This window comes from Ammospiza nelsoni, chromosome 7 (assembly GCF_027579445.1).
Source record: "Ammospiza nelsoni isolate bAmmNel1 chromosome 7, bAmmNel1.pri, whole genome shotgun sequence".
Lineage (NCBI taxonomy): Eukaryota > Metazoa > Chordata > Aves > Passeriformes > Passerellidae > Ammospiza > Ammospiza nelsoni.
Genome location: NC_080639.1, coordinates 19,860,959 through 19,885,246, shown reverse-complemented (window position 1 = coordinate 19,885,246; position 24,288 = coordinate 19,860,959). Strand labels below are relative to the sequence as shown.

The 24,288-nt window shown below is 42.4% G+C and overlaps 1 protein-coding gene across 1 annotated transcript in view; it reads left to right on the top strand.

The window, feature by feature from the left end:
• The window catches only part of METAP1D (methionyl aminopeptidase type 1D, mitochondrial), a 43,812-nt gene extending 22,790 nt beyond the window's left edge, over positions 1-21,022 (top strand). Inside the window, exons 3-10 of the mRNA XM_059476028.1 lie at positions 1,871-2,020; positions 5,383-5,531; positions 6,200-6,242; positions 9,970-10,133; positions 18,459-18,556; positions 19,247-19,294; positions 20,177-20,255; positions 20,391-21,022. Coding sequence (XP_059332011.1) covers positions 1,871-2,020; positions 5,383-5,531; positions 6,200-6,242; positions 9,970-10,133; positions 18,459-18,556; positions 19,247-19,294; positions 20,177-20,255; positions 20,391-20,469 — 810 coding nt within the window. The 3' untranslated portion in view covers positions 20,470-21,022. The remainder of the gene's footprint in view (positions 1-1,870; positions 2,021-5,382; positions 5,532-6,199; positions 6,243-9,969; positions 10,134-18,458; positions 18,557-19,246; positions 19,295-20,176; positions 20,256-20,390) is intronic.
• Positions 21,023-24,288: the final 3,266 nt, after the last annotated feature.

The following is a 24,288-nucleotide window of genomic DNA, read 5'->3' as shown; positions in this document are numbered from 1 at the left end:
GTTTAGTATCTTTCCTTTTGCCAAAGGAAACCAAAATACCCTTTCTAAACAGTGCTTCTCAGGATGTGCATTAGTACTTTATACAATTCTGTTCTGTATTTTAATATAGACTTCTTATGCCAAATGTAGGACATTTCCATGAGCTAGATATACTAAAAAGTTGTTAGATAGAAAAAGAGATAAGAATGATGGAAGTAGGGCTCTTAGCCCTAAGAGACTGTGGAAGCTCTGTGTGCAGGGAGAACATAGGGTTACATGCTCTATTTATTTTCAAAAGCTTAAAATCATAGAAATTTAAAACTTTATTTTCTGTATTTAGATGCTTCTTTTAGGGTAAAGAGGAAGAAATACATTGTCATAATGAAAAGTTGTTTTCCCAGTTCAGAGTTCTCAGACATCTAAAAATCAGTCCACATTTATGAACTCTGAAAAGTTGAGGGCAAAGTTTTTACTTTTATTCAGAGCATGGCAAAATCACATTGAAATAACAGTGTTTTTTTGAAATAACAGTGTTTTTTAAGATGTTGGTGTGAAACTGTCCACATGGGCATTTGTATGTACTCTGCTTTGGGCTTCTCCCTTCACAGTTCTTAGAGGTCAGTAGGATCATGTCTCAGTTAATAGGTGAGTGCCCTCCAAGGGGACAGCAGGGGTGATGCTGTGTGTGGAGTTGCTAATCTAACAAATGGCATTGTTTTGGTTGGCTTTTTTTGGACTAAGGCCCAAACTACTGCAATAGGAGGTTGTTACAGTTGTTATGGCATTCGTTTTAAAGAAATGGGATCTGAAATTCTGTTGACATAAGTTTGTTGAAGATAATTTCATCATTTTTATCAGATTGGACATAAAATACCTGTAACAGTAACAGTAGCCTTCCTATTTCAAGTCCCAATAGAGTTCATCAGTTGCCCCACTCTTTGTTACTCCTACACCCTGTTGTTGTATGGTTGTTTTGTAGCCAAAATGCCTACTTTGTTTTCTGCCTGCCAGCTTGACTGTGTACTTTGTGAAGTCAGTGCAAAACTCACCCTGAGGCCAGCATGGCAGAAAATCAGTCTGGCTGTCATGGGCAAAGGGATTCTTCCACAGCCAGTGAAACAGCCCAGGACCCTCTGACAGAAAGTGCATTTCCAACTCTGTGCAAGACATTACTGTTCTTATTAGCTTTCATGTTTATAAACATTGTTAAATTGATGTGAATTAAAAAAAAAATTCACCTCTTACAAGGGCTGAGAAGTTCTTGTGTGGAAAAAATGAGGCTTGCTACATTTTCTTTGGCAGCAAATTGGGATACCTTTGTATAATGTTGTAGATGGACAAATTTAGACACAGCATATGAACTAGATTAATGTGTAAAAGCCTCTAAATTAAAATCATTTAAATCCTAAGGTTCTTAGTCAAAAAGCAATCTCATGGATTGTTCAATAGGTGTTTTGTTTGAATGAGAAACGCAGGATTTGATCAGGTTTAATTTTGAGAGTAATTCTGTATGTTTGTCCCATCACTTCCAGTGTTTAGATGCCTTTTGTAGAAATGCCCCTCTTTGCAAAAGAAAATGAAGAGTTTTAAAGTCTTTCTCCCAGTTTCTTAACTTGAGACTGTCTGTGCTGGAAGTCAGCTGCAATATCTGGGGTTTCAGCACTGGAAGGCTAACAGACTGTGTAAGTCAGTAGTAACAGGCAATGTTAAGTTCAAAAGGGCAGTGGAAGAAATACTGAGGCAGCCTTGAGGGTTTGCCCTGATGGCTTAGGAAGGTCGATACCACGACAGAAAGGGCAAGCTGCCATGAAGCAGGAGGCAATATCTGAGAAAATGATCCCATTGTCATGCTCAGTTTTCTGATCTTCATTTTCAATCCTTTTTCTCCAAGCACATAAAGAAGCCAGACTATGTGACGACAGGCGTTGTACCAGACTGGGGAGACGACATAGAAATTAAGAATGAAGATCAGATTCAAGGGCTTCGTCAAGCCTGTCAGTTGGCCCGTCATGTCCTGCTTCTGGCTGGAAAGGGCTTAAAGGTAACAATTACAGAGGTCCCAGAACAGCTTGGGTGTTTTTTATGCTTTCACTTATTTGGGTTTTGTTCCTACTTTTTTGTTCTTTTAATTTTCCTATTATGTGCATCCAACTTTAAGTTTGATTCTGAAAAAATAAGGATTTATTAACCTTTGATTCAGTTCATGATATGCCTGTTGAATTATTTCTGTACTTTGGTCCTATGTAGTGCGTAGTTAGTGGCTCAGGTGTAATATCTCTGTGTTTGTCATCTCCCTCTCTTCAGATTGTGTCAAATCATGTGAGTTTCTCCTAAGGCACATGCTACATTTTTTTCCTTTCATTTCATGGCCCATCTACCTCATATGTCATGTTTTCCAGCTCTGCATGTGTACAAGCTCACACTTGGTCTGCCTTCTCCATTCCCATCCATCCTTCAGCCCTCACTGTCCTGTGGCTCCAGTGCCCCTCATAGAGCTGCCACAGGAAAAACAGCTGCCAAATTCTACACAATTTTCCAGAGTGCATTGATAGTAAAGCCTCATGATTTCCAGAAATGTTCCTACAGTATGCTTTTTAGGATACCTCCCAAGAAGAAATGTAGAGGGAGGAGTCTACTACCAGGTTTTGCAGATGAAGAAATGCTTTTTTAGCCTTGCCTTGGTATTTCATGTAATAGCATATTGGATAAGGTGAAATGGGTTGAGTAGCTATGAGATGCAGAGATAGATGGGGACTGTAGGTCAATGCCATTGACTTAAAAGGGGATTTTTCTTTCGGCTATCATCACTCTTTCACAAAGGTATAGTTCTGGAGCTGGAATAGCAAATAACAAAATTGCCTGAAGCTTTAATCTTGCATAGCCTTGTGCATGTTTAACTTTTTAATGTTCAATTGTTTTCCGGCACAATAAAATGTACTCATTTAAAGTTAAAGGCATATGCACGTTTCCAAAGGATCAGGGTGCAGTGTGGGTTTTGAATGAGAGCAGTTTTTCCACAAATACTCTTTTGTTGTATTCATGTGTGAATACACATGTATGCAGTCTGGTGTAGTTTATGATGCAGTTCATAATATGAGCTAAATCATATATAATAGCAAAATACTACTCATGCATAATGAATGCTTTGGAGCCAAAAGGTGTATAAGGTAATAATTACACAACCAGGACCTGTGTACAAGGGAGAGCTGATATTTGGAGTTGCAGTGCTAAAACCATGGCTCAGGTCAGTCACAGACTGGTGGTGAGCTCTGTTTTACACAATTAAGTGTTTGTTCAAGACTCCACTGACTGGGAGGATGCTCCAAAACCCTCCCTTATTGACAGTGAGCATCTTCTGCTTTCCAGCCTGTTGCTGCCTGTGGTCAGTTTATGCCCATCTGTTCTTGTGCCAACACTGCTCTTTAATTTAAACAGCTTCCTGCCTTTCTGTGAATCTTCCCCTTCATGCAAGAATAGAGCACCAGAATAGTGCACCAGAACAAACCAAGCTCTTTTAGCCTAGTCTCATAAGCTAAACTCTACATTCCTGTTTTACTTGGAGTCCCATTCCTCCACTTGTTCCTGCTATCTTGCTGAACCCACCTTGTTCACAGTCCTCCAAACTGGCTCTTGCCTGTTCTTTAGCTGGTGGCAGTTAAGATCCCCCAATATAACAAAGGTGCATTATAATCCATGGATACAGAGAGATAGAGTTTGAACATGGTTTTGATGTTGCCATTACCACCTGTGGGATTTCAAATTATGATACAGTATTATATATGATAGCTTTCCTGAGTTTGAGTTACAGATTTGGGAATAAAACCACAGATTCTATGACATGAAAATATTCTATACCATTGAACTGCCCTGTTCCGAGTAAGGGATTAGGGGCACAGCAGGTGCCACCCCTGACTTGCCCAGCTAGCAAAAGTATCTTTAAAAGTAAAGCACATACTGTTAAAAGAAGAACTTTTCACAGTGTAAGCCATGCAGAGACCAGTGACCTGTCTGCTGAGTATCCAAAAATCACATCAAATTGCTTGAGCAGAGAAGCAGTTGACAGCAGCCAGTCAGGTACATAGCAGTTCAGTTTGTCTGTGGGCTAAAGATGACGATGTTTGAGCAGAGGCAGAAACAACAAATCTGTATTTATCCAGAACCAACAGATGCCCTATCCAATCCAGAGAGCCTGCCAAGGCTGTGTCTGCAAAACAGGGAGCATGTGCACTAATCCCAAATCCTGGTCTTGAACCCACGTTCATTGCTCCTCACCTGCCCAACAATGTTTCTGTGCTGAGCAAAATTCAGCTGAGTAAACAGAGCTGATTTTATCCTCAGCACAGCACACAAGTGCACTCTTCTGTGTTGGCTGTGCATGGCCACACAGAATTTCAATATGTAACTGTCTCCTGCACCACAGCCTACCTGTATTCCACGTGTTCCTTCCAAATCACAGCCACTGAGACATTTCCTTCAGTGTGCTAAGAATGATACTTGTATCTGTACAAAGTATGCTTTTCAAAGGCTCAGAGCTCATTCAAAGCAAAATCAATTTACAGAGGAACCCTCAAAAGTACTTCTCAATTAGAGAGGGTTCCCTACCAAATTTCAGCTCAAACCATTCCAGAGACAGAGCTGATCCAAAAGAAAAGCAAGAGTAATATTATTTTAAGCATGTGCACTTTGCACTCCATGGATACCCAGAAAATGGCTGACTGATTCATGAGAGGGGTTTTTTAATATGTAAAATCATGCAGAAAATATGAATCTAGAAAACATCAAGCATAAAAATGAAGATTTCTAAAAATGATGGTCAGTACTTGTAGATTCATTATGATCATCCAGGCTATGACAACTTTAAGTAAAATATCCTTAAAATTTGCATCTAAATATTTCAATGTTTTATAAAATTTAGGAATACCTGGAAAACAATTTCCTAAAAATGCTTAAATACATTATGATGAATGTACTGGGCAATTACAAGACTTAATATCCTTTCTTTTACAAATAAAAGAGGAAAGTAATGTTGTGTTTTAAGGGACTGAGAGCGTTGAAACAAGACATTTCTATAGCAGCTACGGAAACAATGACATGGGAAATTGGTGTCTTTGAGAAAGTAGATATGGAAAAAAGAACAGAAAAGAAGTAGACAGGATTTTAGGTTTTCTAGGAACCTTTGAGTGCTTATTTCTACTGCATGCTTTATTTAAAATCTCTTTTTCGGAAGGTTTTTCAGAAAAAAAAGCCCGTATATCAATAAAGTGTATCAGACAGTATAGTCTTGTATCAAAGCAGCATATTTGAAACACCCAATATTTCATTGAAGCTTGGCTGCAATCACATTCAGTAAATATGAGAAACTCTCTTTGCTTTTTTAACAGGATGTTATGTTTGATATTTTAGGTTGGCATGACAACTGAAGAAATAGATTCCATTGTTCATCATGAAATAATCAGACGGAATGCCTATCCATCACCTCTGGGCTATGGAGGTTTTCCAAAATCTGTTTGTACCTCTGTAAACAACGTGGTATGTCATGGTATTCCTGACAGGTATTTCCTCAATAATGTACATTTTACAAGTGGAAATTAAAATGTTATACTGTAATTAATAAATTGTATTTAATATTGAGTATACTTCAGTTAACTAAATGTCGTTCTTAAACGCGTTGTAGATGCAGAGCATGTTAGCCTGTGATGCTGATAGCTGTTACAGAAATATATGTGAAATAGGAAAAAAATATATTATCCTGGTTTTCCAGACACTTAAAGAAAAATAGCGTATTGCATTTTGAGTTTTGTGTTTGTGAGGGGAAAAAAATGGTCTGATTTTTTGTTCATCCGGCAAATTAAGTATAGGCTAAGGAATAAATATATTTGAATTTATGTGGGATTTTTTTATATTCTCAATACATTCAGCTACTCACAAAGTAAAATATGAACCCTAGTGAGAGAAAAAGAATAAATATAATGGTAGATTTTTCCGGTGTTTATATGTTTTTCTGGTAGTTGTTTCTCATTATTTTATATTCAGCTACACTTGTTCTCTAAATAGTCGGAGCTGAACATTAAAAATGGTTATTCTGTTTGCTTCTGCCTTCCTCCATCACAAACTATCTACCCCTTGATTTTTTATGTATGTGTCATTAGGTGTTTATTCTTATATTCCCTTTGTTGGGAACTGTCTGTCACCATTATTTTTTTTTCTGTTTATGTTTCAGTCGACCTCTTCAGGATGGAGATATTATCAACATTGATGTCACGGTGAGTAATTCATATAAAAAATAGTCTTTGATCAACTTTAGAATCACTAGTAGCAACAGGAAGAATAGTGGATTGGAGATGGGGGATGCACAGATGGATGTGCTGTTTACTTCTGAGCCAAGGCACAAGCAGCTGGTTTCCTTTTTTGTTTTTAACTGTGTGTTTATTCCAGCTAGACTCAGGCCTGACTTGAATTTAGGACTGGAATCAGATGCACTGAGATCAATGTTGGCCTAAGTGAAATGTCAACCCAATCCTGCTATGTGTCGTGTTTTTGAGAAGGTGTAATTGTTATTGATCCACTGTGTAGTTAATGCAGAGCACCACAGTACTGGGCAGCAGCTGAAGATAGATATGTATGAGATGAGCTAACATGAAGAAAGCCAGCATTTTTCCTTCACTCTGCCAAGATTGATCTTCCTCTTCCTGCTGATTTTGAGTGGGGCCTGACATTATCTTACTCTGTCATTAGAGGCTGCATTGGCCTGGGTATGTCAGTCTATTTGGACAGCAACTCTTTTGCTAGCAGTGTTCCCTACATTTATTAAAATCCCCGAAGGTAGTGTTGTGTTCCATTTCTCTATGGAAGCCCTGAACCTTTTGAGCAGAAACAGAAATAGTGTGATATAACTGTGACTTAATATTTCCAGGGAATCATCAATTATAGCTATTTAAATAAACACAGGCTGGGTTTTCCTAGGAGCAAGAAAGCACAGGACCTGGAAACCTAATTCTCATTTCATTTAAAAACAAAAAATTTGTGTCTTGCAGGAGTTTTTTTTCTTTTTACTGTGCATGTTTTTATTTTTCTGAAGTGCTGTTTATTTCTAGTATGGACACAGATTTTTTTAATCACTCCATTATTTTGCAATAATATGTCACATACAAGGAAGTAGAATATCATAAAAACAAGGTTTTTAAATCATTAAAGAACCTATTGGTAACCTGATACCATGTTCATACTGGCAGAGTGAAGAAATCTTCAGCAGACCTACCTCTGAGCATGAGATTCAAGATTTCTAAAATATTTTTTCTATTAAAATAAGGGTCAACGACCTTTTTCCCATTCTATACTCATATGTGATCCAGAACTGGATTTGGTTTGGCTTGGGGTTTTGATCTTTTTAAATTCTTTCCCATCTCTGTACTTTCTAATTGTAGAATTCGGACTATCAGGTTTACACAGTACAATCTAGCATTTTAAAACTTTATTTTTTGCCTTCATTTTAACTTTTATGAACTGGTGTCACTTTGCTCAGTTTATTATACTAAACCAGTTTGCAACAACTAAGGATTTAAATCATATTTCTTTGTACCTCCTTAAGGTTCATTTTACTTTTTGTTCAGTCTGTCAGGATAATAATGATACCTTAGATGTAAAAGAAGTATAGAGTCATATCACAGATACTTTCCATGATAAACTAAATGAAATAATTTTTATATTAAAATAGTGTGTATGTCTTGTCCACTCTGCTTTACAAATGTCTGACTAAATGTTACTGGCCTTTTTGCACACATATATTTATTTGTTTTTAATTTAATCTCAGAAAATAAATCTTGACATTTCTGTGAATATAAAGATTCCTGCAAGGATGGGAATTGCTGACTGTCTTTGTAAGAATTTTTTTTTAATCATTTAAAACTAAACTGTGCTATGTGTGATAATTGCTTAGTCCAAAACAGCTGAGGAAAAAATACCACTTTTCAGCATTATTAACTGATCTTTTAGCTTATTTTTAATGTGCAAAACTGGGACATTTCACTGCTGGACAGAATAAAAATCAAAGTAAATATTGCACAACAAATTGTTTATAATTGTGTACAGGTTCTATAAAGTAATTAAATAATACTCAGGTTGTTAAGTTTAAATACCTAGCAATGTGTACAGATTATCTGAACAAAAAAATCAATTTTAGCACAATTAAGATGGTAGCATTTCATAGATGAAATACAAATTTTATAGGCTTGAAACATGGACTTGAAAATGTGTTTTAGTATAGAGACAATAGTGTTATCCGTTGCTGGATCCTCAGCATAGTGCAATTTTCAGGCTATTGTTACCTTACAACTTGGTTCTTTCACTGAATTTAAGGAAATAGTATATTACATTTGCTGTGGTTGTAGTTTATTAACATCAGAAATATGTAATTGCAGCTGATGGTCTGCAGTAAATATTATTATTTGGTTTGTTGTTGGGTTTTTTTGTTGTTGTTTGTGGGTTTGTTTTTTTTTTAAATTCTCCCGTGTTTTAAATCTGTGTTTGCTTTTCCAGGATGATGATGCTTAATCTTGGGGGTTTGTGTGTTTTCCTTCCAGAGCTAAAAACAAACTAGTTTAGTCTAAATATGAACTATCTACTTTAAAACCTGCCCAATAGGTATTAAATAAAAAATAAAAATTATTTTATGGTAGTCTGAACTGGCTGAGGAAGGTGTAGAGAGGAGGATTGCAGCTGCTTTTTGCCAGAGCAGTAGCAACACAGTTGGGCCCTTGCTGGCACTCACCTTTCTTTAAAATACCCTTATTTCCTAATGGCCTGCATTTTCTTTATATCTCAGCTTGAAGACAAACCTGGCCTTGAGATAAACTGTCTGTATTGTGGGGTTTTTGGGGCTATGGGGTTTTTTTTACTTTGGAATCAACCAAAAAGAATGTGAGTCTGTCTTTCACAAATAGCTTGCCAGTGGCAAAAGTTCAGTGGTTCGAGCTCGGTGAGTAATTAGTTGTAGAAGGATAGTTGCCCACTGTTTGGGGGAGAAAAAATGTTTTAGAAGATCAAAACTGTGCACCATTATAATTTGTCTTTTTGTAGGGAAATATGGCTTGGTCTTAGAATTACGGGCCTGCCTGCCATGTGCAGAGCTGCAAACCCCATTTTAATGGTGTGTTGCAGAGCTCCATAGTGCATAGCCAGGATTTCTTGTGCTCAACAGAGAATTTCAGGAGGGCTAACATTTAAAACCTATGACATTTCAAAGGAAAAGAAAAAAAACAATTTGTAATTAATTCAACAGCATGTTCCATTTTCAGAACATGAAATTTTTCAGTGCCATGGCAGTACATTTATTCTCTCAAAATTCACCTCTGGAAATCAGAAGTAAAATTCAATGTTAATGCCACATTGTAGCTTAAAAATTAGGTTAAAGAAAACATGCAACAGCTGACAGTAGATTTGGTCCTGGGGGTCACTCTGGCTGTTGGTAGCAGGGCATGGCTCTCACTCAGAGCTCCAAGGGGGGCTGCTCCCTGCAGACACTCACCTCCCTGGCCGCCACCAGCAGGTTCCCCCAGTGCTGGGGCTCAGGCCCTGCCCCTCAGGGTGCAAGCAGGGCCCTGGCTGCAGGGCAAGGGGCCACCATGGGTGGGGTCCAAGAGCCCCCAAGGCCCCCTCAGCCCATCGACGGCCCCCACCCATCTTCTCCCAGTTATCCTCATGGTCTGTGGCTGAGCAGTGTCACTGCCTGGTGCACTGCTGGGCACTGATGCACAGCTTCTGCTATTCTTGAATTTTTAATTGGCAGCAATGGCAACCCTTAGGCACCTTGCAGTCTTTCAAGCTTTTTTTTTTCTTTGCAATGTTTTGCTTTTCCAGTCTTGCAAATATGACTTACCTGTCTATCTGTTGCAATTTATAGCTTGTTGCTAGAAAGAATGGATTTAATTAAGACCACGTTTTGTTTCTGGATGCAAAATGCGAAAATGTCTTTGCATTTCTGTATATGTTTAGGTGTATTACAATGGCTACCATGGTGACACTTCTGAAACCTTTTTGGTGGGCAATGTGGATAAATCTGGTAAAAAGTTAGTGGAGGTTGCCAGGAAATGTAGAGATGAAGCAATTGCAGCTTGCAGACCAGGGGCTCCCTTCTCTGTAATTGGAAACACAATCAGGTAAGCCTTATATTGACAAGTAAAAGGAGGGCTGGCAAATGGGACAAAGGTTATTGGTGGTTTGGTATAAAGCTGATGACATGTTTTATGATTCAAAACCATCATTTCAGTCTGATATCAGTATGTGAACTGCCAAGCTATAATGTTGTTCCTTGGATAAGAGGTGTTTTTTTTAAGTGAATTACACTAGGGTCAGCAAAGATAACTGTAGAAAAAGAAAAAGATATTAATAAAGTAAATTTAAATTAACAGATGTAATTTGCTGTGGGCTTTTGTTTATTTTTTATTTTTGTATGACCACACCACATCTGTCTAACGGTGTAAGACAGTTAGAAATCATTGTTTTCATTGACTGTTACAAAGGAATTAGTCAACATAAATAAGCTCTTTGTTTAAAAACTACGAAAATATTTAACTCGAGAGCTTCTGATCTTACAAAGAGCAGTGCCTGCTAACGTCACAGGGAAAAAAGGGCTGACATTCAGAGATTTTTCCCCATTTTGCATCTCTTCTAGCCTTCACATAAATGCAGTCATGACTCTTCTGCTGATGGCTTTAAATAAAAATGCGTCTTCGTTTTTTGAAGGTACCTATGGATTATTTTAAAATGTTTGCCAAAAGAAAGAAATAGACATATATCATATACATTTCATTAAGCAATACTTCTTTGGACTACTAATGGTCCCAACAAGCTATTGAATTCATTCTGATTACTTAAAAGCTGCAAGGCTTAGTCACCTTGAAAGGATGCTGCCTTTTTTTCCCTTTGTAAATCTTCAAATACTTTAAGAAAAAAAGAGAACGGCAAAATATCAGTTAGATGTATTTATAGCTTTAAAAATATTGTAACAGAGTCTGAATCAAACTTTAGTAAAACCTCTTTGGGTTATATCTGAGAAGCTTTTATTGAAGACTTTGTATAAAATTGTGTTTTTGACAGTTTTAAATTATAGGCTAACTAGCCTGGAGAAAAAGGATAGTGTCTTTCTGTTCTTTCATAGGAAATGTTGAATCAGACCCCTACTGGGAAAAGAAATTTAATGCATATCTCACTATCTTACTGTCCATGAATATAATAGAAGTGAATTCAAAATGTAGTTTTATTTTTGCAAATGGGATGAGTCGATAGATGCACCTCATATTTTTGAACACCTAGGGTTCAACAAATTTACTGGTGGTGCTCTTGCATTTTAACAAAATTTATTCTTGAGTAGAAGGGGGCACAGAACACTGGATTCTTATTCAAGCATTCTATCGAGCTCTGCATTCATGGCTGTGTCTAAAGGGCATGTCAGCCTTTGATTCTCTCTGAGAGGTAATTATCCTTTTCCTGTCACGGAACAACAAATGATAGCTAACTACAGAGGCACATTTGCAGTAGTCACATTCATCAACTGCAGAAAAAAAATTCAATTTAATTGTGCAACACAGCTGCACATAGGCTTTTTGAGCATTTCTGTTGTTCTCCCTGTCTTGCTATTCCTCCCTCCAGATCTATTTTTTAAACTTTTTTTTCTGGTTATTTTTTCCCCCTTTTTTGTCTCTTCTTCCATTTTTACTCTCTGTACTTTCTTGTTAAAGTAATTTTCTTTTGTGGCTCTCATTCTTTTTTCCCCATTGAAGGCTATGAATGTAGAAAATTATCACAATTACTCATATAATTGAGCCTCTTTGTAGCAAGTGCAACTCCAGTAGCCTTTCTCCATCATGAAAATGGTTTCATTATAGGGTTTTTCATATTCTCTGACACCATCTACACAGAGGAACAGGCGTGCAGATGAGATGTACTAGGAACAGGGTAGATCAGTAAGGTCACAGTAGGAATAATTAGCTCTGCTATGGAAAGAGCATCTAGGCCTTTTACTGCTACATAAATGTACTGTCCATGGCTTTTAGTCACAAAAAAACTTACTAACAAATGGAGCTCCCGCCTACTACTTTGAAAAAAAGATTTGTATCAACACTACAATTTTCCATCATTAAGACTAATAACACAGAGCCTAGTATACATCAAGGGGAATAAAAAGAAAAATCTCACATTCAAGTGGCGGCTGGGTGCTGACCTTTGTTCCCTTTTTTTGTGTTCAACTTAACTCTTTACAAAAAAGAGCCACACGCCACACCAACACGCAGGTGAACTCCAGCTAGTGCTAGCAAAGCATGGCATTCAGTTGGAAAATCTGATAAATCTCCATGCAGGATAATGCATTTCATTACGGATTCACTACATTAATTCTAGCTGTTTTTAAAAAAAAAAAAAAAAGGAAGAAGAAGAAAAATAAGAGTTGAATGTGACATTGGATTTTTGCTGTGTTGTTGCAGAGGTCAGTTTCCTTGCAAAATGTAAATATATAGTCAGTGTCCCCTTTGCAAGGCAGATTAATTGAAGCTAGTAGCTATTCAAAACTGCATATGAAATAGCAGGTCATTAACTTTATTTCTCAAGATTTTATCGTGTTGGTGATTTAAATGCGCTGATTTGTTTAGAACTGCTTTAACACTCCCTTTGCTGAAAGCTCATATATATATATATATATATATATATATATATATATAAAGTTTCACAAGAATTAGATATTATAAATGCCTGAGAACAAGCACCTAACCTAGAAGCTGAAAACATTTAGGTCCATCAGAATGGAAATGTGTCTAGATTTCTTTCATCAGTTTTTCTGTAAAGGTGCTCCAGTCATATCCAGAATGCGTCTTCTGCACAAATAATGAGAATATTTCCTTTCTACAGTAGGTTTCAGAATAATTATATCTCAGAGTAAGTTTGCAGTCAATATTCTGGCATAGTCTTTGTCATGGAAGCTCAATAGCTGACACTGAGTATTTCCTTGATAGCAGCTCATTCTTCCATCGGCTACAAGTTGCAAATAAAAGATTGCATGGATTCGTGAATTACTTTGCTTAGAAAAATTTGGGTCATTGCTAACCTCTTTCTACTGGAAGGCATATCAAAACTATTGGTCAGTTCCAGTGTAAATGGAGTTGGTCCCTATGGTCCATTTTCTTCTACTGTTTCTGACATTTTCAGACAAAAATGTATCTAGTTCGAAATCTGCTTTTTAGACAGTGAGTCTCAGTGCATGAAAGTGTTATGAGTGTAGAGAGCTAAAGAACTTAAAAGTGATGTTGTTAAATAAACTAAATTTCAACTCCTACAAAAAAATAGTACTGATGAAAGTATTAATAGATGGCTTAAAATGTTTAACTAGTAAGTATATGTTTTGATATTAATTTAGAACAATATAAAGCAGATTTTTAAAAAAATCTGTTTCTATCAGATTATGCACATTTAAACAATAAGTGGCTCAGGCAAAATAAGTCATTTTAATGTCATCTGTGATAGATTTTCCTTGACAGCTACTGTAAATTACAATTACACTGCTTCTCTCTGCACTTGAAAGTAAGCATTGCAATAAATTATCTTTTATTTCAATCCATCATGTCTGCTTTCAGAAACGGAGAACCTCAAATAAAAGTTCAGCACTATTGTAAGAAAAATACAGTAATTTGTGTTCCAGTTTGAAACTAAAATGTACCTTTCTTTCAAAAAACAATTGTTGGCTTTCAAAAATATTACTAATTATACCTCAACATTTATTGTCATTATAGGGAATCCCTGAACTTGTGCATTCCCTCAGTCTAGGATTACTATTTCAGAAAATAAACCCTACTTGAATATTTTCCCTGTAGAATTTTGTAATTTCTCAAATTAAATACTATGGTACTATTCAAAATAGGTTTTTATCATAAATAAATAAAGTTTAGGATGAGTCTGGTTTCAGTACTTAAAAAAAAACCAACAAGTATGCCATTCAGTGGCCGTTTTGCTACTAATATAGCTAAGACAAACATGATTACTTCTAATTAAAAAATAAAATCAGATCCCTACCTAAGAACACAATTATCATGGGGCTGCTACCAGTTTCAGTGTTTCTCATGTATTTTCATTGCCAAGAAGTGTAAGACAAATTTGTTTAACAACTTCAGCCATTCATGTCATGCTGCTCTGCAGGACTGTTTTGGATAAGGTTTCATCCCTGGTAAGAGAATCTGGCAGTGTGGGAGAAGGATCCCTGGCTGAGGATCAGATCACCAGGGTACTTGTCCTTGGCAGCAAAGCTGTCTGTGCCATCTTCTCCAATCAGTCAAATTCTTTCTTCCCTTGTGCTACCACAGAGCCCAGAGAAGCAGTAGCTATCAATGCTGAAAATGGGATTGTTTCACTTTTTTTTTCTCTTCAATGAGTTCTAAGAATACTAGACCAGACCCACCCTGAGGAAAAAGTGACAACATTTGGAAAATGCTTCTCTAGGTGCACCTACAGGATATCTGTACAGGACAGCTCCCTAAGGAAATTCTTTCAACCTACTTTTCAGCTTAACAGGAGGGATTTATCACCCAAGAGTTCCTTTGAGGGGAAGCTTGAGTATAAGGGAAAGCTTTCTAGAGAGTCAGTCCTGCCTGTTCCTCCTTTGTGGCAATTTCCCTGTTAGGCTGCTGTCAGGACAGCAATGCATGTCTCCACACTTATCCCTGCTTTCAGAGAATTAGCTGTTGTCTGGCAACATGGGAAGAGGATGCTCAGATGGCAACTGACACCTATCTCTCCTGCCTCCACTCTCTGAAGCACACCACCTTATGACAGGCTCTGACAATGGCTTCAGGAGGATAGCTTGGCCCTCAGTGATGTTCCTTTACTGCTGATCCATGCCAGTGCCAGACACTTGGCCTGGCTTTGCCATCAGCAAAAGAAAGGCAGCACTGCAGCTCTCTTGACTCCTCAGCCACTGGGCTAGAACACATGGCAGCAAAACATAAAATCAAGTACTGGGCTCACTAAATAATTATGCTTTTAATCCTGCCCAATTCACCTCTGCCCAAATATGCAACAAAGATCAATATGTGTGATAATAAATGTTGTCAATGGGTATTTTTAACAGTGATTATTCTGAAGAAGCTTTTTTTTCTCTTGATTCTGTCTTGTGAGGTGTACCTCTGCTGCCTCAGCATTTGCTCTGAAGATGATTTGCTGGGATGTTCCCCATTCCAATGGGAACTAGCACATCCTTTCCCACAGCAGATGCCAGGCAGCCCAGCTCAGCCATGCCACCCTCTGCCTCCTGCCTTCACTGCTTTCCCACTTGCAGTCAGGCCTCCTCCAGCTGTCTAAACTTACTCTGCCTGTCTGCAAGAAGCATCTGATGAAGCTGGAGCTGCAATCTTGTAAGATTGTCTCATGAGACAGCTGCAAAGAAAGGCCACCACTGACAGGTCCTGACCTGGGCAGTGAGACCAAAATGTTGAGCTGTTGTCAGCAAGAAATGGTAAATTGTGTGCAAAAATGCTCTGCTCTCTGGCATCTTGATTTTTTAATCAGATTCCACAGCTTGGGAATCCTGGAGACTGGAGAGGCTAACCAAGACCAATAGTTCAATTCACTCTTCTCAGAGCTGTCTCAAAGTTACAGCCAACATGTACATTTACAGGATTACCTTTGCAAGTTGTAGCTAGGATTAGCAGCTTTGTTTTGTTATGAAAGCTGGGTGTTTTACTGTAACTCCCAAAGGATGTAAGAGTACACTACTAGGATTTATTAAATACTCCAAAGTAAAGCTAGTAGTTGTGGAGAGAAATGCCTGAAGTGCATGCAAATACTAAAAACAGATTGAAAATGGTTGAATTTCATACCTGCAGCTTATTTTCTGTGTGTTACTGCAGGTCTGTTGACCGTGTTACATTTTATGTAGAGAATACCAAGGCTCTGGATGTAAACAAGAGGGAAGAAGGAGGGGCACAGTGTCTGTCAGTGTAGATGTCAAAGCCCTGTGAGCTCTGGGATCCCCTCTTTGATCACAGACAGTAACCACTGAAGTACTGATGCTAACAGAATTGTTCTCAAGCTGTTTGGCAAGAAAGTGGTAGAATTCACCATTGAGATGCATATGAATCATTACTTTGACTGCATGAGGACAGGATACTGTTGTAACACTGCCTTCTGTGTGCCCTGGTGCTTGTGTGCTTGGTGCCCAACACACAGCTCCTGCTGCTACTGCCACCCTCCTTGGCAGCAGCTGAATGCTGAGGCTGGAGCTTCCCCTGCTCACTGCAAAGTATGTAGCCATGGTGCTCAGAAGAATACATGCACAGAGAAAAACTATTTCTGTTTTGCTACAGAACATGGATTTTTCTGGAAGAAAAAAATCCAGTAGTAATACAAAAAATTACCATGCTCTGTCCTTGGTCAAGATACCATGTAAGGACATCAGCAAAGCTGAACAGTTAGTGTGATTGTTTATGATTTTGCTAAAAGACTAGCAGAAGAAGATGAAAGAATACCTTATCATATGTTGCATGAATGACTTCTCCCATCTCTCCTTGGAGAATCACTTCACTCATATGGGAATTATCATCTACATTGCTCTAGGCTTGGTCACTGGACATCTTGGATTTTGTGTATGTTTCTGAGGAATCTGGCTTTCTAACTCATCACCATTCCCTGTACTTCTTGCTCGACCTTCAGTGGCATCACAGCCAGCAGGCCAAGTCTCTGACCCAGATATGGGGAACATGATAGAAAGGCAGGGGAGAAAGTATTTTCCATCTCTAGTAGGACTTCCCATTGCATAATCCTTCGTGATTTCTTTTCAAAATAATTGACGTATAAAGTTTGTGTATACATAAATTATTTATAAAGCCTGGACTTTTGAGTGCAAACAAATTAGGGCCCAATTTCTAGCTTTATCAGTAATCCTCTTTGGAGTTTGGGGGTACCTAAACCTGAAATTTCTGTTCTTCTCCAGAGCTAATGAAGAAATATGATGAGTCCTTTTATCAGAGCAATAAAAGGGTAGAAATTAACGAATCCTGTTAAAACATGTTCCAAAGTCTGAACACTGCAGCATTAACCAACTCTACTCTCTCATTGCCGTTTAACTGTGGTGGAGCAGCATGTCCCTCAATTGAGTGGCATTAAATTCTGGGACGATGACCCATGGGCACTGGAGCCAGCACTGCAGAGTCTGTGGAGCCTGGTGTGCAAAGGTGATTACTTTGCACACAAAGTACAGCAAGCTGAGGCCACTTTGCACCTGAATAAAAGCTACTCCATGGGGATTAACAGGCTTTAATTTCTGCAACAGCTTTAGCTTTAGTTGAGTTTTGTAACTTTTCCAGCTTTCCACCTGTAGTGAGACTGTGAGACAGCATTTTCTAAGACATAAATACAGACAACTTGAAGTTCTTCAATGCCTACCTTCATTCAAAAAGAAGCAAATGAAGCTTTTAATGTTATAGGCAAAATCTCTTCAGGCTAAGTGTATTCCTGTCTTGCTCCTGTTTGATTTTAGAAATAGGATGAGGGTGACATGCAGGGACAAGGGCAACTTTCTTGGCACTTCTAATCCATCTCCAGATCTTTGTGAATCTCTGCATTTTTCCAGTTTGGAAACAAGCCTCTTGGCTGAGCTGCCTCAAATCACTGTGTCCACCACTGCTTGAGTACAGGGTGACCCTGAAAAGTGAAGCCTGCATACATGGGGTGGGCCAGCAGCCATGTATCTTCAAGTCCTCCAGTTTCGGGGAACTGGGAGAGGAATTTTCTTTCCTACCATGGATAGGGATCAGTGCTCAGCCATGGTCCTGGAGGCAGTTCTCAGAGATGCTTCTCCCTGAGGCAGGCCAGATCTCTCAGGCAGAACTGAAATACTGTAATTGTTATGATTTGGTTTTGCCTCTGTGGCAATATATTCATTAGAAATACATTGTTATTTAGCATACATCTATTTGCTGAACTTTCAATAGGTTTTTATACTAAATGTTTGAAGTATCATGAAAGCAAAGTAGTAAGGCTCCTAACTCTCCCTGTTGGCAGCAGGAGCCCCTTCTGCAGGAAACCCAGTGCAGTCCCCTGGGTATGCAGCCCAGCACAGACTCTGCACTTCCAGAGAACTCGGCAGAGGCTGTGCTTTGGTACTCTGCTGAGGCCTCGGCTGCCCAACTTGCCAACTTCAGCTGTGCCATCTTAAAATGAGTTCTCTCGTGTGCTTGTGGAAGAGGTTACCCTCCATCGAGCAGGGAGACAACACACTGCTGTTTTACTTAGAGGGCTGGCACGGGAACCACCAGGCTCTGTTGGCAGGCGTGTTCACTCTGAAACCTAACAATGGCTCAGCCATGCTCCCTTCAATGCCTGTCTTTCGGAACGGTGGCAAAGTGGTGACCCAGGGTCAGTAGCAACGCGTAGCAGGGCTGGGGCCGTCTAGCGGGGCTGGTGGTGGGGGCACGCACCCTGACAGGTCCTCTTTGCCCCCGCAGCTCCCTGGCATGGCAAGGTGGCTTCCACGTCTGCCCCTTCTTCGTCGGCCACGGCATCGGGTCGTACTTTCACGGGCACCCCGAAGTGTGGCACCACGGTAAGCGGCCCCCGCCCGCCGGGCCCGTCTTCCCCCGCCCGCTCCGCCCGGGCGATGAGAGGGCTCCGGGGAGGGGGAGAGGGCGGGCGGTAAAGCGAGCAGAGCCCCACACACACACACCCACACGCACACACACGCACGCTGCCGGTCCGGCGGGGCGGGGGATTGCCGGTGGGGAGATTAAATCGCTGGGAAGCTGGAGGGCATCCCCGGCCCCATTTTCTGAGGTCGCGGGGGTATTTATGAGGACGAGCCGCTGGTTAGCGGAGTTGCCGGGGCAGCTGAGCGCCGCGCACCGCCTGCCCCGCCCGCTCCGGGCCGCAGCCGCCCTGTCCCGCGCCTCCGCATCCCGCCCGCGCCCGAGCCACGCCGGCAAAGTTTGTCACGGGGCAAGGAGAAATCCCTGCTAAAAATCCCTGCTAAAACGTTAAAGCTCCCGGCCTGGACGGAGCCGCCGTCGGGGTGGTCTCACTGCGGCCGTGCGGCCGGGGTGGGATCGCTTTCGGCGGGTGCTCCGGCTCATAACGGGGCTCGGGTGCACAGTACCTGCGAGCTAAAAAGGGGTTTAAACAAAGGACTTGTTTGCGTTCTCTTAAAAAAAAAAAAAAAAAAGAAAGAAAAAAAAAGAAAAAAAAAAAAAAAAGACCCAAGATGCATAAACGCGGTTTGTTTTTTTTTTTTCTTTTGTAGCCAATGACAGTGATTTGTTAATGGAAGAGGGAATGGCGTTCACAATAGGTTAGTAACTCTCTGCTATGGCTTTCTGTTAAAAAGCACACACGAAGCAGCCCAGATCTGTAACATTTCTTTATTGGGATATAGAAATAACCGTGCAGACAGGGGGACGTCGGTGAGATTGACCTCTTAGGAAATAGATTAAAATATCATTTTAAAAAATGCATTAGGAACTAGTTGGATTAAATAATTTTCAAATTACAAGATTTAAAGAAGGAAATGTTAATTATAAATTTTGCTAATATTTGACTCCTATTTCTGGCAAGGCAAAGACTCTGCCAGGACGCTTAATTTGAGGAGGGTGGGAAGGATGCGATCGTGTCCCCGAAGCCGAGCAGCCTGGTGGCACTTAGTCATTTGCTGCCTTCCCGAGCTGCTGTTGGGTATGGGGACTGCGGCTGCGGTAACCAGCCGGAGCCTCGCCCCGCAGACTGATCGTGCTCACTTCCAGTCGTGGAGAAGTGCTGGGGGAAAAGCCTTCGTTCTCACTGTGTGGCTAAATGGCACGGCAATTAGAAGGAAATAAGAAAATTGTTGTTTTGCTGATTTAATGAACATTTTAAGCCTGTTTAAAAAATTCAAATATTTAAAACTATCTGTTGTTTATAAATGTGGTTGGTGCTTTGGTTATTATCCACACGGTCTTAATTAAAGCTTGATTAAAATTCCATGTTTTTACAAAAGAGGAATGGGCAACTTCCTACCTTGCTATTTTGTCTTCCTTTTTAGTTCACATTTTAGTCTATCAAGAGAATGCCAGCCCAGGGAGATGGGACCTGTGTGGATGGGGAGCTACCTGCTGAGATACCTCCTGTTCTTGATTGTTTCATAATCCACACAGGAGTGCAACTAACTTTAGAATACATTTTGTTTTTCTTGATACAGAGCCAATAATAATGGAAGGATCCCCTGAATTTAAGATTCTGGAGGACAAATGGACTGCGATTTCTGTAGACAATAAAAGGTGCCTGATTTTATTTTTTTTTGTATTTCCTAAGACATGGAACTCATCACTGCCAGCCCAAAAAACCCAAAGAGATGATTTTCCAGGCATGGTGAATGTGTATTCCCCCTCATAACTACTAAATGTGAATTTCAGATCGGCACAATTTGAGCATACCCTGGTGATTACCTCAGAGGGAGCAGAAATCCTCACTAAACTGGTGGAAGAAGCCTAAAGATGGAGCAAGGAGTGGAGAGACTTGCTGTACTTCTGGGATTTCAAGTTTCACTCGGGACAGGGAAGAGGTTTCTGTAATTTCTGAGGGAAATGACTGTTGCATAAGTCACTCCAGGGGACAGAAAAAGCAATTTGAGGTGTTGGCTCTCGACATTTCTGTGTATTACCTGGTGAGTATTTAATAAAAGTCTTTAGGTATTTTGTGACCCTTGGAGCAGCCAAGCATAGTCTGCAAGTGGAAAGGGTTTGGGTTATTTGGGGTTAGGTGCAGAAAGTGGGGCCCCTCTCTTCCAAATCCTATGTGGGGCAAATGGATATATCAGATTATACAGTCTTTAGGCAGTTGAGAGGACAAAGAAACATAGCATTTTCCCTTTACAGCTGAGGTATGGAGTCAATTTGTCTTCATTGAGATTAACACAGTGCTGTTTCTCAGGCTGTAACTTCTACTAGGATGGAAAAAAGTTTCCTGAGAGTGTCAGGCAGAGGGAACAGACTCTCCCCAGCATCATTCCCAGCAGCAATCCCCTGCTTCTTGCCTCTTTTTACACAGCACAAAAAGTGATTAAAAATGAGATGCAAAGCACACCTCTCTGGGGATCAATAATTGCCCTGCTTGAAAAATTAGCCAGTTTGGGGTAATCACTGCTCTGTGGTGCCCATGTTAGTTAAGGGAGAGGCACTCTACAATTTAAGCATTTTATGGAGGCAGAGGAGTTTGCAGTCTGGAAGATGAGTCCTGACTCCTGCCCAGAGTTTGGAACCGATGGACCTCACGAGCTGCGGTCTCACTCAGCCCTGTGCTCTCTGCAGTCCTGTCCTAGGCCTGCCGGGTGTGCAGGGCTTGATTTGCAATTTAGCCACTTGCTGACCACCCTGTGGGATCAAACAAGTCTGGCACTGGTATTTGGAGGCTACCAGAGCAGGACCTGGGCCTGTGGAACGTGGAGTAGCCTTGGAGATAATTAAAGGACTTCCAGAATTTCCCCAGGCCCACGGCAACAGCGGTGCTGTTTGGTACAAGTGACTTGGCCCTCATTGCAGGCAGATGGGGTCGCATGCTGAGGGCTGGCCAGTTGCACATTCAGGCAACCAGAGTGGCTCAGCACTGGCTCCCTCAGTGGTCCTGGGCAGAAGTAAGCTGCTTTATTACAGCTTTACTCTGCTGTTTGGTTTCATTCAGGTACAGTGAGCTCTCAGCTCTAATAGTTTCTAACAGCAGCTTTTCAAAAAGCAGGGACCCCCCTCCCTGAATACGGCTAGCACCGCGGGGCAGCCACTCAGCTTCATCCTCCCGAGAGGAGCTTGGAAGGCCATAAAACCTGCAAAACAAACGATGCAGCCAAGTTTACAAATACGCAGAGATTAAACATTGTGAAGGACAGTCGTCATTGCCTGGAGGGGCATGTGTTTTGTTCCCTTACGTTCCATCGCCCAGCCGCGCTGCCCCTTCTGAGGGGCACTGGGGGCAGCAGGCTGTCCGGTGCGTCCCGGAGGCGCAGCAGAGGTGCCTTCCGTGGATTTTGGCCACGCCGGGAGCCCCTGGATAGCACCGCAGGTGCCATGTTCCTCACCATCGTCTGCCCTTTGCCTCCTGTCCTGCTCTTACCGCGGCGTGGGATGAGGCGGGAACGGGGCGACCGGGAGCGGGGAAACCCCGCAGCCCGCCGTGGGGGGGGCTGTCGGCAGCTCCTGGTAATCAGTGCGCCCTGAAGTCCCGCCGGTAACTCTGGCGGGACTGCGAGTTTTACTCCGCGGCGGAGCGCTGGCGGCCAGACGGAGGCATTGATAGCGCACCTTTTTAATCCTAATTACGAACGAGACTGGAGAGATGTGTCGGCTGTTCGGGGACAGCCAGCACAAGCCCATCATGCAGAAGGTGTTGCCGGGCCAGCACCATGAGAGTCCCGACGTGGCAGTCGCTCCCGCGGGGTCGGGACGTCCCGTGGCCGCGGCCCCTCCGCGCCCGCCGAGGCCGCGCTGACCGGGACCGCGGAGGGGCGGGGGCCCTGCTCTGCAGGACGGGGGCGAGCGGAGCCTCACCGACCTGTCCGCGGGGCTTTGGCGGGGTTGGAGGGACTGTGGTTCGCCCCGGGACTGCCCGTGTCCGGCCGAGCGGAGCAGAAGACCGCAGTCCCGGCGGACGCGGAGCGGCCTCCCCTCTGCAGTTGTCAGGCTGAGGCCGGCGAAGGTGCCGGAGCTGCCCGGGCGCCCTGTTGCCTGCTCGGTCAAGCTCGCTGACCCGCCTCGGGTGGTCACTTCCATGGCCAGAGGGGCAGAGCTGGCTGGCGGGGGTACCGTGTGCGTGCGGAAACACCGTCACTGCCCCTTCTGCGCCAAGCCTCGGAGAGTTAGTGAGAATGAACTTCGCGCATTGCGAGCAAAGAAAGAAAAAAAAACAAAACCCAAAACATTGAGAAAAAAAAAGGGGGGCGGGGGGGGGGAAGGAGGTAAAAGCGTCGTTAGGAAACGGGCAATTAAAACCGACAGAGCCACTAATGAAAGGAGAAAACAAAAAAAAAAAAAAAAAAAAAAGGGAGCAGAGGGGCTCGGTTGTGCCAGCTTTGCACAGTTAGGGGCCGGCTGCTTCAAAGGCCGCGCTGTCCGAAGGATCCTGAACACTACGCGGGCTCTGCCGGGGGTGCCCAAGCCCCGCTGCCGGCGCTAGTACCTCTAACGACATCAACGCTGCGATTTGTTTTGAATGTTCATTTTTATTGGCGTTCTCCCTTTGCCAAAATGTGTTTGATTACATAGATGTAGTGCAGTGATAACTGCGCACCCTAGACAGCCTAGGTGTAACCGGGAAAGTTCAGCCCAGGCCAGATCAAATCCCAGGCTGTTTAATGCTGGAAGGCTGCATGTTGCTATTAGTGTTAAATATATGGCTAATTATGCGTATGAAAATTAAACATCAGTGTTATGCTAATGGGGCCGCCTTCAGCTGTGGATCAGAGCACTTGAGACTAGCATTTAATCAAATGAATCAGTAACTAATACATCTGCACGTGTGAACTTTCACAAGATCATTTTCCTGTTACAGTCACACCGCAGAATTATGAAAGAAATAATTATCAACACTTTCTAATTATCTAGCAAAGTAATTTCGGATTCATCGTGAGCTTTCTGGGGAGGATCTCCTAAGTCCCACCTCATTTACCGCTCACGCACGCGGAAGTTTTCATTTTGAGCTCAAATGCGCCGTTGGGCCCTTTCAGGGGGACTTTGTTTGGTTGGATCGCTTTTTCCCCTTTACAGCAGCGGCGGCAGGAGCCGGGTAGCGCGATCCGGAGGTGCGGGCGGCGCTGGGACCAGCGGGCCGGGGCCGAGAGCCGCTGCTCGCCCGCGGGGCCTGGCGGGCGGGGGCCGCTCGCTTTGTCCGCGGGCCCCGCCGCGTCTGCCGGAGCGGGGCGGCAGCTGCAGGAACCCCCGCGGCCCGCCCAGCCCGGCGGAGCGCGGCTGCTGCCCCCTCCGCACCGCCTTCCCGGCGAGGGGCGGACAAGGGCGGAGGGGGTTGCGGTGCCTTCCGCCGAAGTCCGGATCGGCGGCGGGAGCGGGCGGCCTGCGATGGGAGAGGGCTCCTGGGCGGCTCCGCGCCGGGGCTGGTCGGGAGCGGGGCGGCCGTGCGGCCGCCGCCGGCGCTCGGGCAAGCGCGGCGCTGCCAGCCCGGCTCTCCGCGCTCACCGGGGTCCGGGCGAGCCCCGAGCGCCTCGGACCAATCCGAAGCGATTATGCAAGACGGCGGACCAATCAGCTCCGCCGTCTCATGAATATTCATAGACTTGGCTGAGTCAAAGCTTTTAGGCGAGTTTGTGTA